We start from the raw sequence: 14,435 nt of genomic DNA, 5'->3' as shown, positions 1-14,435 counted from the left end.
ATCCCGTTGCCGGTCCCCGGTCCGGTACGGGGGCAACACTGAGGGTTGCGATCCGTTGCCAGACACGGAAAAAGACAAAAGACAAAAAAAAAAAAATTTCCTGACATCTGGCAAAGTAACAAACACACACATAAATGCATTATTAATTGAAAAAGATCCATCACCCAAAACTGCTGTTTCCTAAAAAATAAAGTAGGCAATGTTTTTAAACCCCACAATTTTATTCAATTAATGAAGAGTTGCTCAGAGTTCTTAACAAATAGGTCTGCTTTTATCAATCATCATCATCATTATCAGCATCTTCATTATAGTGGTTAACAGGTTATGTTCTCAACACCATAGTAAATGGTCCACATGCATTGTTTCATTTAATCACAATAATCTATGAAGTTGGTTTTCCCCAATCTAATAAATGAAAAAAAACCCTGAAGCACAGAGGGGTTAAGCAATTTGCCCAAGGACATATTACAAATAAATAGCAAAGGTAAGATAAAACCCAGAGATCTTTGACTCTTAGCTTTGTAGCTAGAGTGTTATTTTCCTAATGCTCTTGTGGCTTTACAACTTTGATGTAAAAAGTCTATTATTAATTCATTCATCAAATATCTGAGTTTTACTGAATACCTGGCATTGAGGTACGTAATGGGATAAAAATCAAATCTAAAACAGACAAATAAAATCACAAAAGCACTAATAATATTTGAATACAATTAACACAATCATAAATGCTACTTATAAGTCAATCTGAACTTGGCTGCTGAAAAGATTTCTGGGGATTTCTGTAGTATAAAAGATCATAAGAACAGCTACTTTTTACAAGGGATGTTCATCACTCATTCACCTCCCTTCTTGTTTCTCTATGTTCCCATAACGGCTCACATGTTGTGTCATTTCTTCAGTATAGTAATATTTTATACAATAATGGTATTGTATTTCTGGGAGAATGAGATTTCTGAACTGTACAAATATTAACTTATATTTATTATTATGACACTAGAAAAAAGCATGCCTTATCAACACCAAAGGTCACCTAAGAAGAGTACAGACCAGTAAGAGTGCTGGAAACTACGATCACACTTAAGGACAAATTGGCAACTGGCTGCCTGGACCAGCAATCCTCAGGAACTCCCTAATTATGGAACTCAATCAAAGTTGGCTCAAAGAGCCATGCAATTTTCAGTATCCATTGGGAGGAAAACAGAAAGCCAGGATGTTCACACTAAAGAAGCCTGACAGAATCTGAGTAATCTCTCCCCATCCCCCATCGCTGTACAACTAGGCAAGCAGCAGGGTCATACAGGGCGAAAATAGGGCCTCCTTCCTTATATAATCCCAAAGTTCAGGGACTGGACTGGGAGACCCCTTAATAGCCCAGCCAGAACAATATGCTCGTCTACAAAGGCCTGACAGAATCTGAGTAATCTCTCCCCATCCCCCATCGCTGTACAACTAGGCAAGCAGGAGGGTCATACAGGGCGAAAATAGGGCCTCCTTCCTTATATAATCCCAAAGCTCAGGGACTGGACTGGGAGACCCCTTAATAGCCCAGCCAGAACAATATGCTCGTCTACAAAGAGAAACTTCCACAGACTGCTACTGTTTCTCTGATTACAGAGAATTGCTTAGTGTCAGTTCACCACTACCAACATGTTTAATCCACTGGTCTGAATTTATACGTCAACTTTTCTTGTGTACAATAAGGCAAACAAAAGAGATTAAATGCTGACAATCACAAATTTATCAACAAGCTTTATCACCACGGCACTTTATTTTAAAAACACTTTAATACTTAACGTTATTTATTTATTTATTTATTTTTTGCAGCTGGCCAGTACAGGAATTGAACCCTGGACTCTGGTGTTAACAGCACCATACTCTAACCAACTGAGCTAACCAGCCAGTTATTTGCTGACTTATTTCCTACCCACTTTATTCTAAACAAGAAAATAACAAGAAATAAATGTAGTTTCTATTTAGAGGTGAGATAAGTAAAAGAGTTCATTACAAGCATTGCTTATCTTAGGCCCCACCTAAAATTTCTCAGCCCAAAATTTCTAGAAGGAAATTTACAACTGCTACTATATGATAACTTTCTTGAAAAAGTTGCCTGTTTACTCTGTTAACATTTTCACCTTATCCTAATTAAGTTAAAAGTGTAAACAACACAGCTACATTTCATATTCTACTGCTTACCATTTAGTCCTTCGTAATCTGGATTGATCCAAATTATTCCGCAATTTAAATATTTTTGTTTGAAGCACAGGGTACCCACCAACACTTCATATTTCAGTTCCTGCTACTTTACAGAACCTATCTTAATCTGCTAACTAAAACATAAAACTTTACATAATACATGGGACAGATTTTGTGACAAAGGGTGAATCTGATGCCCTGGTTTAAAATGTAATTAAAACATGTTAAGGTACCTTTTAATAGAGACACTTTAGCAAAAGGTTCATTTAGGTCTTGCTCATCCATTTGGGCGTCTACGGAAGGGGAAAATAAAGATAATTACAGACAGTACTCAGACCTATTAGCAAGCTATCTTTATCAAAATAAATAATTGGAATTTATACAGCTATTGTACTTTTGGATACTTAAAAGTAGTTTTTAAAAAATATCTAAGATTTAAGGGATTGTCAATAAATGGGAGTATTGCTTTTTCCCCAAATACAAACTTTTAAATCTCCACCCACATCAACCTATATACCCAAACTGCCAATAACATCTGCAGATTTGTAGACATTAGGTTAAAACTCACCTGTAGTATCGTCACTGCTTTTTTCCTTGCTTGGACTCAGAGTATCTGATAAATCAGATTCCTTTGCTTTTGCCTGGTTTTCTATCATGAAAAAAATTAAAGTAAATTTGCATTACAATTTAATATCTTATACCAATAAGACTGCTTCAGGCTATGAATGCTCAAAATCTACTGGTAAGCAAAAACACTTTTAAAATTAACTGAGGTCACTGAATCTCTTACTTCTTCACCACCCTTGTCCAAAATGGAATGCTGGTTGTTACACGTAGCTCATATTAAATTATAATGTGGATCATGTCTGCTGTACAGAGGGCTGGGGCTTTTGTTCAAGGCTGTCCACTTGCCAACTGGAAACAAAAATGAAGCAAGCTTTGCTAAAGTATTCAGAGAACTGCCACAAATATAGCAAAATTCCCAGGACAATGTGGACATTGTATGAAGATGATGAAAGAAAAGGCTCTATTACAGAAAAACACTAGCTAGTAGGCTACCTTAGTAATACTTCTATTCATATAATAAAACTATTTAAAAAATAACAATTATTTGTTATAAAAGCACCATTTAAAATAGGAAAATTAACAGCTCTCGTTTCTAAAGAAAATATAACTGTTGGGCTGGCCAGTTAGCTCACTTGACTAGAGTGTGGTGCTGATAACACCAAGCACCAAGGTCAAGGGTTTGGATCCCCATATTGGCCAGCTGCCAAAAATAAAATAAACAAAGAAAATATAACTGTACCTAAACACACTGAGAAAAAAACTTTCCGAAAAGTTTTGAAATTATTTGCAGGAGGTGTTCTGCCTTATCCAATGTAGACATCCTAGGCATAGTTTTCAATTAATTGCCCTTAAAAATCCTAAGTATAGGCCTACCGGTTTATTAATGATGACTGGGAATTAATTAGTCCCAGATCTTCATTGGTAAGGTCACATCTGTAAATACTATGGCATTCTTTAGGATAGCATTTACAGAGAAGGTTATTTCTCTGACCAAAATCCTACAGCATCTCCCCATTCTCTTACAAGGTCTCAGCCAAGTTTTACATGGCAGAATTTAGCCATAATCTGATCTCTGCATTAATTCCCATAGGAGCTCTACTTCAGTCATGCCAGCTTTTCATGAGGCTTGGGGCATGCCAGCTCATTATGGCCTGAAATTCTTTGCTTGAGTTGATATTTCCCTAACCTCAACGGCCATTCTCTATCCTTTGTCTATTCACTCTGTAAGATACAGCTTAAGCCCCATCACCTCTAAGGAAGTCTTTATTTCTCCAGCTTGTTGCTCCTTTTTATAGCATTTTCTCTTATTTATTTTGCAATAAATCATGCTCTATATCATTCTCTCTGTGTGTATATATCTTATTTCCTTAGTGAGATTATGAATTCACTAAGCATATGATTATTTTTTATAATGTCATGCATGTGACTTTACTGTTTGTGGCAATATGTATCAAAACTTGAAATGTGCATATCCGGGCCGGCCCGTGGCTCACTCGGGAGAGTGTGGTGCTGATAACACCAAGGCCACAGGTTCGGATCCCATATAGGGATGGCTGGTTAGCTCACTTGGGAGAGCGTGGTGCTGACAACACCAAGTCAAGGGTTAAGATCCCTTACCAGTCATCTTTTAGAAAAAAAAAAGAAAAAGAAATGTGCATATCCATTTCTAGTACCTTACCTAAGGAATAATAGACTATATGTGGTATACATAAGGATGCTCACTGCAGCACTGTTCATTATGGGAAAATTAAATGTATATATTATGAAATGGAAAATATTCAAGATATTCTTACTACTATTAAGTAAAAATTAAGTCTTTAAAGAGCACTATGTATAATATGACCACATGCAGACCAAAAATAATTATACATTTAGCTATAAATTTTTAGTTGCTTATATTTATTCAAGGTCTGAAAGGATCTACAACAGAGATATCAATATTTATTTCTGAAGATAGGAACATGCCAGACTTTCATTATCTAACTTCACATAGTCATATGTTGTTTGAAAATTTTGTAATGAATATATATTGTTTTATAATCAACTAAGTTATGAGATTTTCCCATTTTGAATGAAATTGGAACCATATCTAAAACCATTACTGTTAAAATATTTGATATATTATAATATAACTTGTTTCAAACTATACATCTGGCAAGGGATTAGTATCCAGAATATACAAAGAACTCAAACTATACAGTAAAAAAACAAATAATTCAATTAAAAAATGGGCAAAGGAGATGAACAGACATTTTTCAAAAGAAGATATACAAATGGCCAACAGGGACATGAAAAAATGCGCAGCAGCACTAATCATCAGAGGAATGCAAATCAAAACCACACTGAGATATCATCTCACTCCAGTTATACTGTTCATTATTAAAAAGACAGAATAACAAAGGCTGGTGAGGATGCGGGGAAGGAGTAACTCTTCTAAACTGTTGGTGGGACTGTAAATTAACACAGCCACTATGGAAAACAGTATGGAGGTTCCTCAAACAACTACAGATAGAAATACCATATGATTCAGCAATCCCACTCCTGGGTATATATCCAAAGGAATGGAAATCATCATGTCAAAGGGATACATACACTCCCATGTTCATTGCAGCTCTATTTACAACAGCCAAAATATGGAACCAACCCAATTGTCCATCAACGGACGCCTAGATAAGGAAAATGATGTGTATATATATATATATATACACAATAGAATATTACTCAGCCATTAAAAAGAATGAAATTATGTCATTTGCAGCAACATGCATGAGTCTGGAGAAAATTATGTTAAGTGAAATAAGCCAGACAAAGAAAGAGAAACACCACATGTTCTCACTCATAACTGGCTGCTAGGAAAGGAGGGAGAGGCAGAGGGAGGGAGGAAAGAAGGAATGAAGGAAAGAAAAGACCACAACAATACACTGAACTTTCAGAAGGAGAGAAACCTAAGTATATTATAGATGGTGGGGTGGGGGGGAAGGAGGGGTTTGTAGGTTGGGTAAAGGGCATAAGAATTATCACAATTTGTAAGAATATGCTAATAATAATAAAAATTAAAAATATATATATAACTTGTTGAAGCTATTGCATATAAGAATATTTCTAGAATTTGTGGTTTAACTCATGAAATGGGTGATGAATTGAAAGAAGTCTTTTGCTTCTTTTCTGACTGCCATTTGTAGTCAAAGGCTAACTTCTGAGAGACTGGAAGCTTAGATTAGAAGTGAAGTCACTGACCATGGAGGCCCATGGGAATCTAATCTGTGACCTCTGTAACATTCATAGTGTGCTATAATCAGACATTTCTGAATGTTCTAGTTTTGATCACAAACTTACAGTCTCAAATAAAACAGGAAAATACATCTAATCTCTAAATATGGATAGAAAAAGAACCACTCTGGTGGAACAAAAAGCAAAACAGAAAAATGACTCTCCCTAAATATTAAAATTTTAATATTTTTGGCAATTTTATAATCAAGATATTGAAGTAAAGAAAGAGGAGTGTATTTTCAAAAGTATTCTTCTGGCTTAAAAGGAACTTTTATTCTATATTTAGAGTATTAGCCACGAAGCTAAAACTGCCTTAAAGATGGAGCCAAATCTTCCATCAACATCTCACTAGAATGTAAGCTCTATGAGAACAGGGAGTTTTGTCTATTTCATTACCTGCTACACTCCCAGTGCACAGAACAGTGCCTAGTACATAACAGGTACTCAAAAGATAAAAAATTAATTGAAGGTGCACATCTACTTAGAATTAGAAGGCAAGTTTTTTTTAGCAAGTCCAGTTGTGATCCATCATTGTTGTGTTCTGATACTACAGTTATTATATGAAGGCAAACCAAATCTATTCAAGAATGAGACACAGGACACAACAAATAAATGGTAGAGTATCTCCTTTTTTTCAAAACATCTATTGTTCAGTTATGAAGCAGCACCTGACTTTCTAGTACTAAAAATTCATTACCAATTGATTTTCTCTGCAGTACTTAATCATTAAGATACATATCAATAGTATATATGAGGGGTCCTCAAAAAGTTCATGGAAAGATTCATATTACAGTTTAATTCCATTCCATACCATTTAATTCCAAAAGTTCCATAAACTTTTTGAAGTACCCTCATAAAAGGAAATGAAAGAATAGCTACCAATATTAATACTAAAATTGTTTCCAAACTGGGAAGCCTACAACAAGGTAACTATTTCACTATATCTTCGAGTAGACATAACTATGGATGGGCCAAACAAACATACTGTCCATAGACCATTTCTTATACTACTGGAACCATTACTTGGAAAGAAAGCAAAGTTAAGGATCAAGAAGGGGAAAGAACTAACATTTGAACATGAGAACATAAGGTGCTTCCTGCTTTATAAGCAGTATTTCATTAAATTCCCACAGTAACCCTACAAGTTACATTTTGTCAATCTCATTTTACAAATGAGGAAACTGAGGTTTAAAGAGGTGAAGTAACTTGCCTGAGGACACATAGCTAATTAGTGGTAGAATTACCTACTCATATTCTTTTTTTTTTTTTTCACATCAGACAAATGGTAAATCTCTTACTGGTTATATATTCTTTCTACTCTCACTCCCCAAACTATTGTAGACATGTAATGACTGCAAGTTAAGTTAGGGCTTAAACAGAAAGCATATGCCATTTATGATTACATTTTGAATTAGATGAAACCTGTAGTGGAAATACTAAGACTACTAAGACTGGTGTCAGCTGATAATTCTCAATTTCAGGCAACTGATATTTTTAATGCAAAGAAAGAAAATTCCACCAAAAACATCACCAATGAAAGCACTTAAAAAAAGATAATTTAGCCAAACCAAAAGAAAATACTTTATAGCCAGATTTAAAACATCTAAAATGTAATTTATTTCAGCCATCTAGTTTATTACAAGGATTAGCATACTTTGCATGTTAACTATGGGAAGTATTAGTAAAATGCTGACTAAAGATAGAAAAGTCCCTGGGTATATAAAACCAGTATTATCACTCTCAAAGGATGGATTTTATTCACTTACATGGACTTATTTGCCATAACTTATATAATAAATACCTCTATTATTGGACATTTGTGTTTTCCTCTTGTTGCTTTTGAAACAACACTGAAACAAAACACCCTTGTACATTTGTCCAATTTGTTCCTTAAGATAAAAACCCCTAAGTGGAATTGCTGGATCAAAAAGCATGTTCTTTAAAACTTTCAATATATATTTTATAGCCAGGTTTAAAAAGAAAGTCGGTAATATTGCACAAATCTTTTCCAATAATGACACCATATAATTTCAAGCAAATACATTCTAATTCAGAATGCATTAAAATAGAAGCACTAAGGTAGCAAGATTATTTTCTCTAAATAAAGCAGCAGCACTGATTTTTTTTTTCCCTAAGGCTCTACCTTCCCTATCAAAGTACTAGCTATTCAACCAACTAATCTGAATAGGTATTTAGGTGGTGAAGTAAAAGCTATTTTAAAGTCTGTTCTCATCTCACTTTAATAAGATGAAGTAAATTGCCATCTGTGCTAAAAATAAGTCACTGTTCTGAAACTCAATGCCTGTTTGCCAGAACAATATTAGTGATGCATATTCTATGCATTCTTTCCCCAAATATGGTATCTGCCGTGCATGAAATTCAGAATGTAAGCCAACATCAGACATTTGAAATAATACCATCCTTTAAAATATTTTAAAAAGCCAAGTGAATTCATCTACTTTAATAAATCAGAATGTACTAAAATTAAGTATTCCAAACTTTTATCACTTATTGTTTTAATTAACCAAAAGGATTGTGAATCTGGTTTTAAATTTTATACTGTCATAGTTTCATTAAAGTTCCACTACAATAATGAGCACTTCCCACCAAATTTATTTGCCTAACTTAATTGCCTATGTATAAAAGTGAATCAACAATATGATGTTTTAAAACTTACTTTTCTCTGTAAGTTGGACAATAACTCAATAACTACTTTGGGTAATTATTGTACTGTTAATTATAAAATACAAGAAAATTCTACATTCACAAATTCATTATGTTTAAATCAAACAGATGCCAAAAATTAATATTAAATATCATAATAAATTTTAAAGATACAGTAACCCACAAAATGAAACACATTAAGTTGTATCATAAAAAATTCACATTGTATTTAATTAATATTTTGAGATCAAAGCTGAAATAATACTGGAAGTAACACAGAGTTATTGCAACAAATCTTTAATACCTAAAGAAACTTATACCAAGCATTAACTTTCAAAGAAACTTTCCAATTACAATATCCTTTTTAAAACAGAAGCCCAATTATTTTACATATTATTTGCTACTGTTACTGAATTGCCATTTTGAGAGCTGTAAGAAATAAACTAATGGTTAAAATACTATGATCTTGAAAATGTACACTAACCTTCATTATCTAAAAGAGCCACAGAAAAACCAGAAAACAAACCTTTTGAAAGCTTTGTTTCTTCTACCACTTTGGTTAGATGCCCCTCAACGATCAGCTTCTCTGCCAAAGAAAATAAACGTTACTATCCAAGCCCAAACCAAGCAGCCTTTCCCTGAGCGGGGCAGTGTAACACATTCCATGACCAAATTTAAAGATGATAACATTACTCCTATGACCAAGCTTGAACAAAAAATTGAACTTGGAAGGGGAACTAAGAGAACTCAAACTATGATAGAGCAATTAGATTAATGCAGAAAACTGGGAGCAGACAATTTGCCTTTTATTTTAATTGAATTTCACCTTATTTTTAAAAAGCTAGAATTTTTAACAAAAGTCTCAAAAGAAACAATCAAAGTAAACCTCTTTAAATCAAAGATATTAAGTTGAAATTTTAAAAATTCTGAGAAGGTATTTTACTTAAATAAAGAAATAATAAAAATTCTGTTATATCGATAGTTTACTTTTCCCTGATACAATTCAGCAGATACCTACATGATATATTCCAGTAAAATGAATCATTTTAGAAGAGCTAACTATTCAAAGAAATAAAAAAATTTTTGTTTTGTTTCATAAGAGATTCTCTGTAAAAGTATAATATAACTTTATAATTTATTTAAAGTCATATTTTCATATTCTGCATTTCACTGAGGGTAATATATCTATTCTGTATGTCCCCTATTTAATCAGCTGGTCTCCTTCAATTTATTCTTTTGTAGTATGTGAACTAATTTTTCTATTCTTGTTCTCTTTAACCAACTGCAATTTGGTCCACAACTACCACTCAACCATCAACTGTTCCAAAATCATTACAACCTCCTGTCTGCAAAAGTCCATAACTCATTTTCATAATTTTCATTTCTTATAGGCTCTTTGTAGTATATGGCACTGTTAGTCCCTGCCTTCTCAAAAACAAAAAGACAAAGTAACAGATTCAGAAAATTCTAAAAGGAATTAGTCCTACAAGATGTACAGTGGAAGCTATCCTACCCGTCTTCTGTCCTACTCCATTCCATTCCTGAAATCCATTTCTTACAAGCAACAACTTTTAACTTTTAGCCATTTCTTCTGGTATTTACATTTATATTTCTAATATGCTAATTTTTTTCCATTTTACACATTATTTATTGAAAATCTCTTATACATGATTAAGCCTTCATATTCTATTATCATCCTCATAAGAGTTACATTTTGACATGTATTTATATTGACTATTATGTGTGAGTCATACTATGATTATATTTCCCTTCTTATACAACATTTAGTATATTTGGAGTTTATAATGCCTCATGTTTTGTTTTACTAATTTTTTATATATCTATCTCAAACACAGCCCAAGTTCTCAGAGAACAATAAAACTCTCAATACTATCAAATATACCAGGTAATCTATCACATTGTATATCCCCATCCCTCCCTTTCCCCAGTCCTTTAATCTTCCTGCTCCAGTCTGAGCTGTATCCTGTGCAAAATCCTCTGCTTCTAGATTCTAAATCTTCCTCTTCCTATTTCTTTTTTTTTTTTTTTTAAATATAACACATCCTCTGATAATTTCTCAAAAAGGGATGGACAGAAGGTAAATTTTGTGACTCTGTTCCTCTGAAGATGTTAGTGACTGACAGTTTGACTAGAAATACAATTCTACAGGAAATAATTTTCCTTCAGAATTTTGAAAGCATTGTTTCACTATCTTCTTGGTTCTAACTCGAAGGTGAGTGTAATGATAGTCTGACTCCTGGTTCCTCAGTATGCATGGTAGAGACTCTTGTGCTCAGCAATACTTGGCTTGTCTGTCCTTTCTGGGCACCTGGGTGCACTGTACATCCCGACTCCCTTGCATTGAGGAAAGTCCACTAAACTGACACTAGCCAAAAATCAAAGCATTTGAGAGAGAGCAGGAGACAGAGTGATCGCAACAAATCTTTAATACCTAAAGAAACCTATTCCAAGAAACCTATACCAAATCTATACCTCTTCACACCCCCCCTGCAGTAACTCTAGAAACTGTGTGTTGAGATGGCAACATCATAAGATGGTAAAGACTCCATCAACCTAGATCCCCAAGTGACAATGTGGAGCAAGGTGTTCTCCCCTACCATGGACATCTAGCATGAGTGAAACAAATGTTTGTTGAATTAAGCCATTAAGATTTCATGGTTTATTTATTGCTATACTATAATTTAGCTTATTCTGACTAACACAGTATGAGGCACTTTGTTTCTCTCTAGAAGTTTTCAGAATTTTTTCTTTATGCCTGGTTTTCTTAAATTTCATATTCTTTGGAGTGTGGTCTTTTTTCCTTCACTTTTTTCCTTCACTGAGGTGAAATTCACATAAAATAACCATTTTAAAATGAACAATTCAGTGGCATTTAGTACATTTACAATGTTGTACAACCCCCATCTCTATATAGTTCCAAAACATTTTCATCACCCAAAAGAAAACCCATACCCATTAGGCACTAACTCCCCATACCCCCTCTCTCCAGTCCCTGGCAGTCACTCATCTGCTTTCTGTCTCTATGAATTTACCTTTTCTGGATATTTCATATAAGTGAAATAATACATGTTACTTATTTTGCTTTGCTCAGTATGTTTAAAATACATTGTGCTCAACACTCAGTGTATTTTTTAAGTTTATAAGCTATCTTTCAATTCTGGGGAATTATCTTGTATTCATTTGAACTGATAAATTCTTCTCTTCTATTTTCTCCCTCTCTCTCTTCTCCCACTCTCCCCTTCCCCCACCTCTGGAACTCATTATTCAGAAGTTAGAATCTCCAAGATTAATTCCCTAATTTTCTTAAATTCTCCCTCTTTTATTTAAAAAAACAAATCTTGCCTTTTTGTTATATTTTCTGGAATATTTCCTCTATTTTCTCTTCTAATCCTTCTACTGATTTTTTTTTTAAATTGTTATTTTTTCAGTTTTCAAAAATTCTACTTGCACTTTGCTCTTTTTGAAAAATACAATCTTTACCTTGTCTTATCCATGAAACATCTCTTTCTGAAGAATTATACCTTTAAAAAAAAGTTTTCTCTGTTTCTTACATTTTTCCTGTTTCTTCCCTAGTCACATTTTCCATTTGTCTTTTGTTCTGATCTCTGTCTTTCTCAAATGAGAATTTCTTCAAAAGTATGGTGATCTTGGCAATAAAAAGCTGACAAAGTTCTATATGCATGTGCAGGGCCTGTTACCTGCTGGGCCACACAAATGGCAGTATGTTGGAAGACCTTCAAATGTCAGTACCAGTGTTTTCTCTCTTGTCTAATCAGTTTCTTTGGAGTAGAATACTGTAAACGCCTTTCTGCGGAGTATAAACCCAGTGACAGGCACTCTGATTCAGTATACAGACTGTCATTTACTGCTTCCACCTTTTTTTTTTTTTCCAGTAAGAAGCTCACACCCACCCTCAGCCATACTCCAGTCTAGAGACTCTCTGTTTTAGCCTCCAGAGAACAAATCTTCAGTCTTTTTGTGCCAGTAAAGAGACACTTGTCTGTCTGCATGGCCAGAAGGAAGAAAAAATGAGATTCAAACCATTCCTTATAACAAATTTTAATCCTGCTTTCAGCACCACCACGTGCTTCTGCCCTGCCTGGGAGGTACTAAGTGCTTCTAATACCTAAGCCACAGCTTTAACTTTCTTTTTCTTGGCTTTTTTCACCCTCTTCAGGCCTTTAGAAAAGAGAAAGTGGAAGCCCAAATCTTTTACCACTGTTTCACATCTTCCAAAATCTTGTTTATGTCTATTATCTGCTGTGGTCTTCTTTCCCATTCTCTTCGTCCTTGTTCCTTAAGCCTTTTATAATCTATTATGAATGGGTCCATTCACCATATTTAACTGAAAGTTTACTGCTTCCCTTTTGACACTCTACTCGTTTGATTTCTAGGATACTACCCATTCCTATTTCTATGTGCTTGCTCATTCCTTCATTTTTAGCTTTTCATTGTCTTTCCCTCCCTCTGAGTATAATCTAAGTATGTGTTTTAGTCTTCAAGATTTCTGTCAACATTAATTCTTTTTAATGGCTTTGACTATTTGCTACTCTTGAAGAATTTCTAAACTTGATATCAAGTCTAGTGCTCTCTCTTAGTCCTTAGGACTCTATTGCCCAACTACTTTCCAAACATCTTCACCCAGAAATTCCACTAGGACTTAATCTCAACATGTCTAAAACTGAATTTATGTTCTCCACATTACTCCTAAATGGGTTTGGTATCTCTCCTGAGTTGCCACAGCTTTTCATACATATCTCTATTAAGGTATATTGCAACCACCCATTGTCTAACTTCCCCAACATACTATGAGCTCCTTGATGGAATATATGCATTTCTTCAAATATTTACTATGCACCAGGCACAGTACTAGGTACTCCCTTGGGATTACCAAGATAAATGTGACAGATCTAGGAATTTAGGGTCTGGTGAAAGTAGGGAGGTATCTATTAATAATTTAATTCCCGACACAATTCTGACACATATCAGATGTCCACAAATGTGTTACATAAACATAGCAAATAATAAAATGGTATAAACACTGACTTTGAAAGCGATTCTAATCTTTCTCCAGCATGCTGAAGCTCTAAGTACCAACATGTTTTAAAAACTATAAACATACATCAGATTGTAATTTATTGCTCAAAACTCTCGTCCTTAGAACAAAATCTGCAGTCCCTACCATGACCTATGAGGTCCATAGGCTCTACCTCAGGAGTCAGTCAACTACAGCCCCACAGGGCCAAATCCAACCTGCTGGCTATTTAGTTAATAATATTTTATGGGAACACAGCCAAATTCATTCATTTACATAATGTCTATAATGGCAGAGCTGAGTAGTAGCAATAGACTTTCAGCTTGCAAAGTCTAAAATATTTACTACCTGGCCTTTTATTTAAAAAGGCGTTTGTGTTGTTCTAAAACTCCAGTTTCAGTCATGGGTTTTCACATGGTTTCTCTCGGCCTTGCACACTTTCTCCAGATACATGCATAACCCACTCAGCTTAGTCCCATCTCTGTTCAACCACATACTACCTTTGTCACTACCTATCCTCTTATGTTCTTCCATTTTTCTTCAGTAGACTTATCACTACCTAACATATTATTAGTTTTTCCTCTCCTCAAGAGAATGTAGATTCCCTGAAGGCAAAGATTTCTTTGTTTTATTCACCTCTATAACCCCAAAGCTAAAATAATGCCCAGTACATGCATAGTAGATA

The 14,435-nt window shown here is 34.4% G+C and overlaps 1 protein-coding gene across 1 annotated transcript in view; it reads right to left on the bottom strand.

Annotated features, from left to right (window-relative positions):
- The window catches only part of SLMAP (sarcolemma associated protein), a 164,248-nt gene that overhangs the window by 32,292 nt on the left and 117,521 nt on the right, over nt 1-14,435 (bottom strand). Inside the window, exons 14-16 of the mRNA XM_008582741.1 lie at nt 9,221-9,280; nt 2,762-2,842; nt 2,427-2,486 (exon numbers count right to left, since the gene is read on the bottom strand). Of these exons, the coding sequence (XP_008580963.1) occupies nt 2,427-2,486; nt 2,762-2,842; nt 9,221-9,280 (201 nt within the window). The remainder of the gene's footprint in view (nt 1-2,426; nt 2,487-2,761; nt 2,843-9,220; nt 9,281-14,435) is intronic.

This window comes from Galeopterus variegatus, unplaced genomic scaffold (assembly GCF_000696425.1).
Source record: "Galeopterus variegatus unplaced genomic scaffold, G_variegatus-3.0.2 Scaffold2713, whole genome shotgun sequence".
NCBI classification, from domain to species: Eukaryota; Metazoa; Chordata; class Mammalia; order Dermoptera; family Cynocephalidae; genus Galeopterus; species Galeopterus variegatus.
This window is presented reverse-complemented; position numbering and strand designations above follow the sequence as displayed.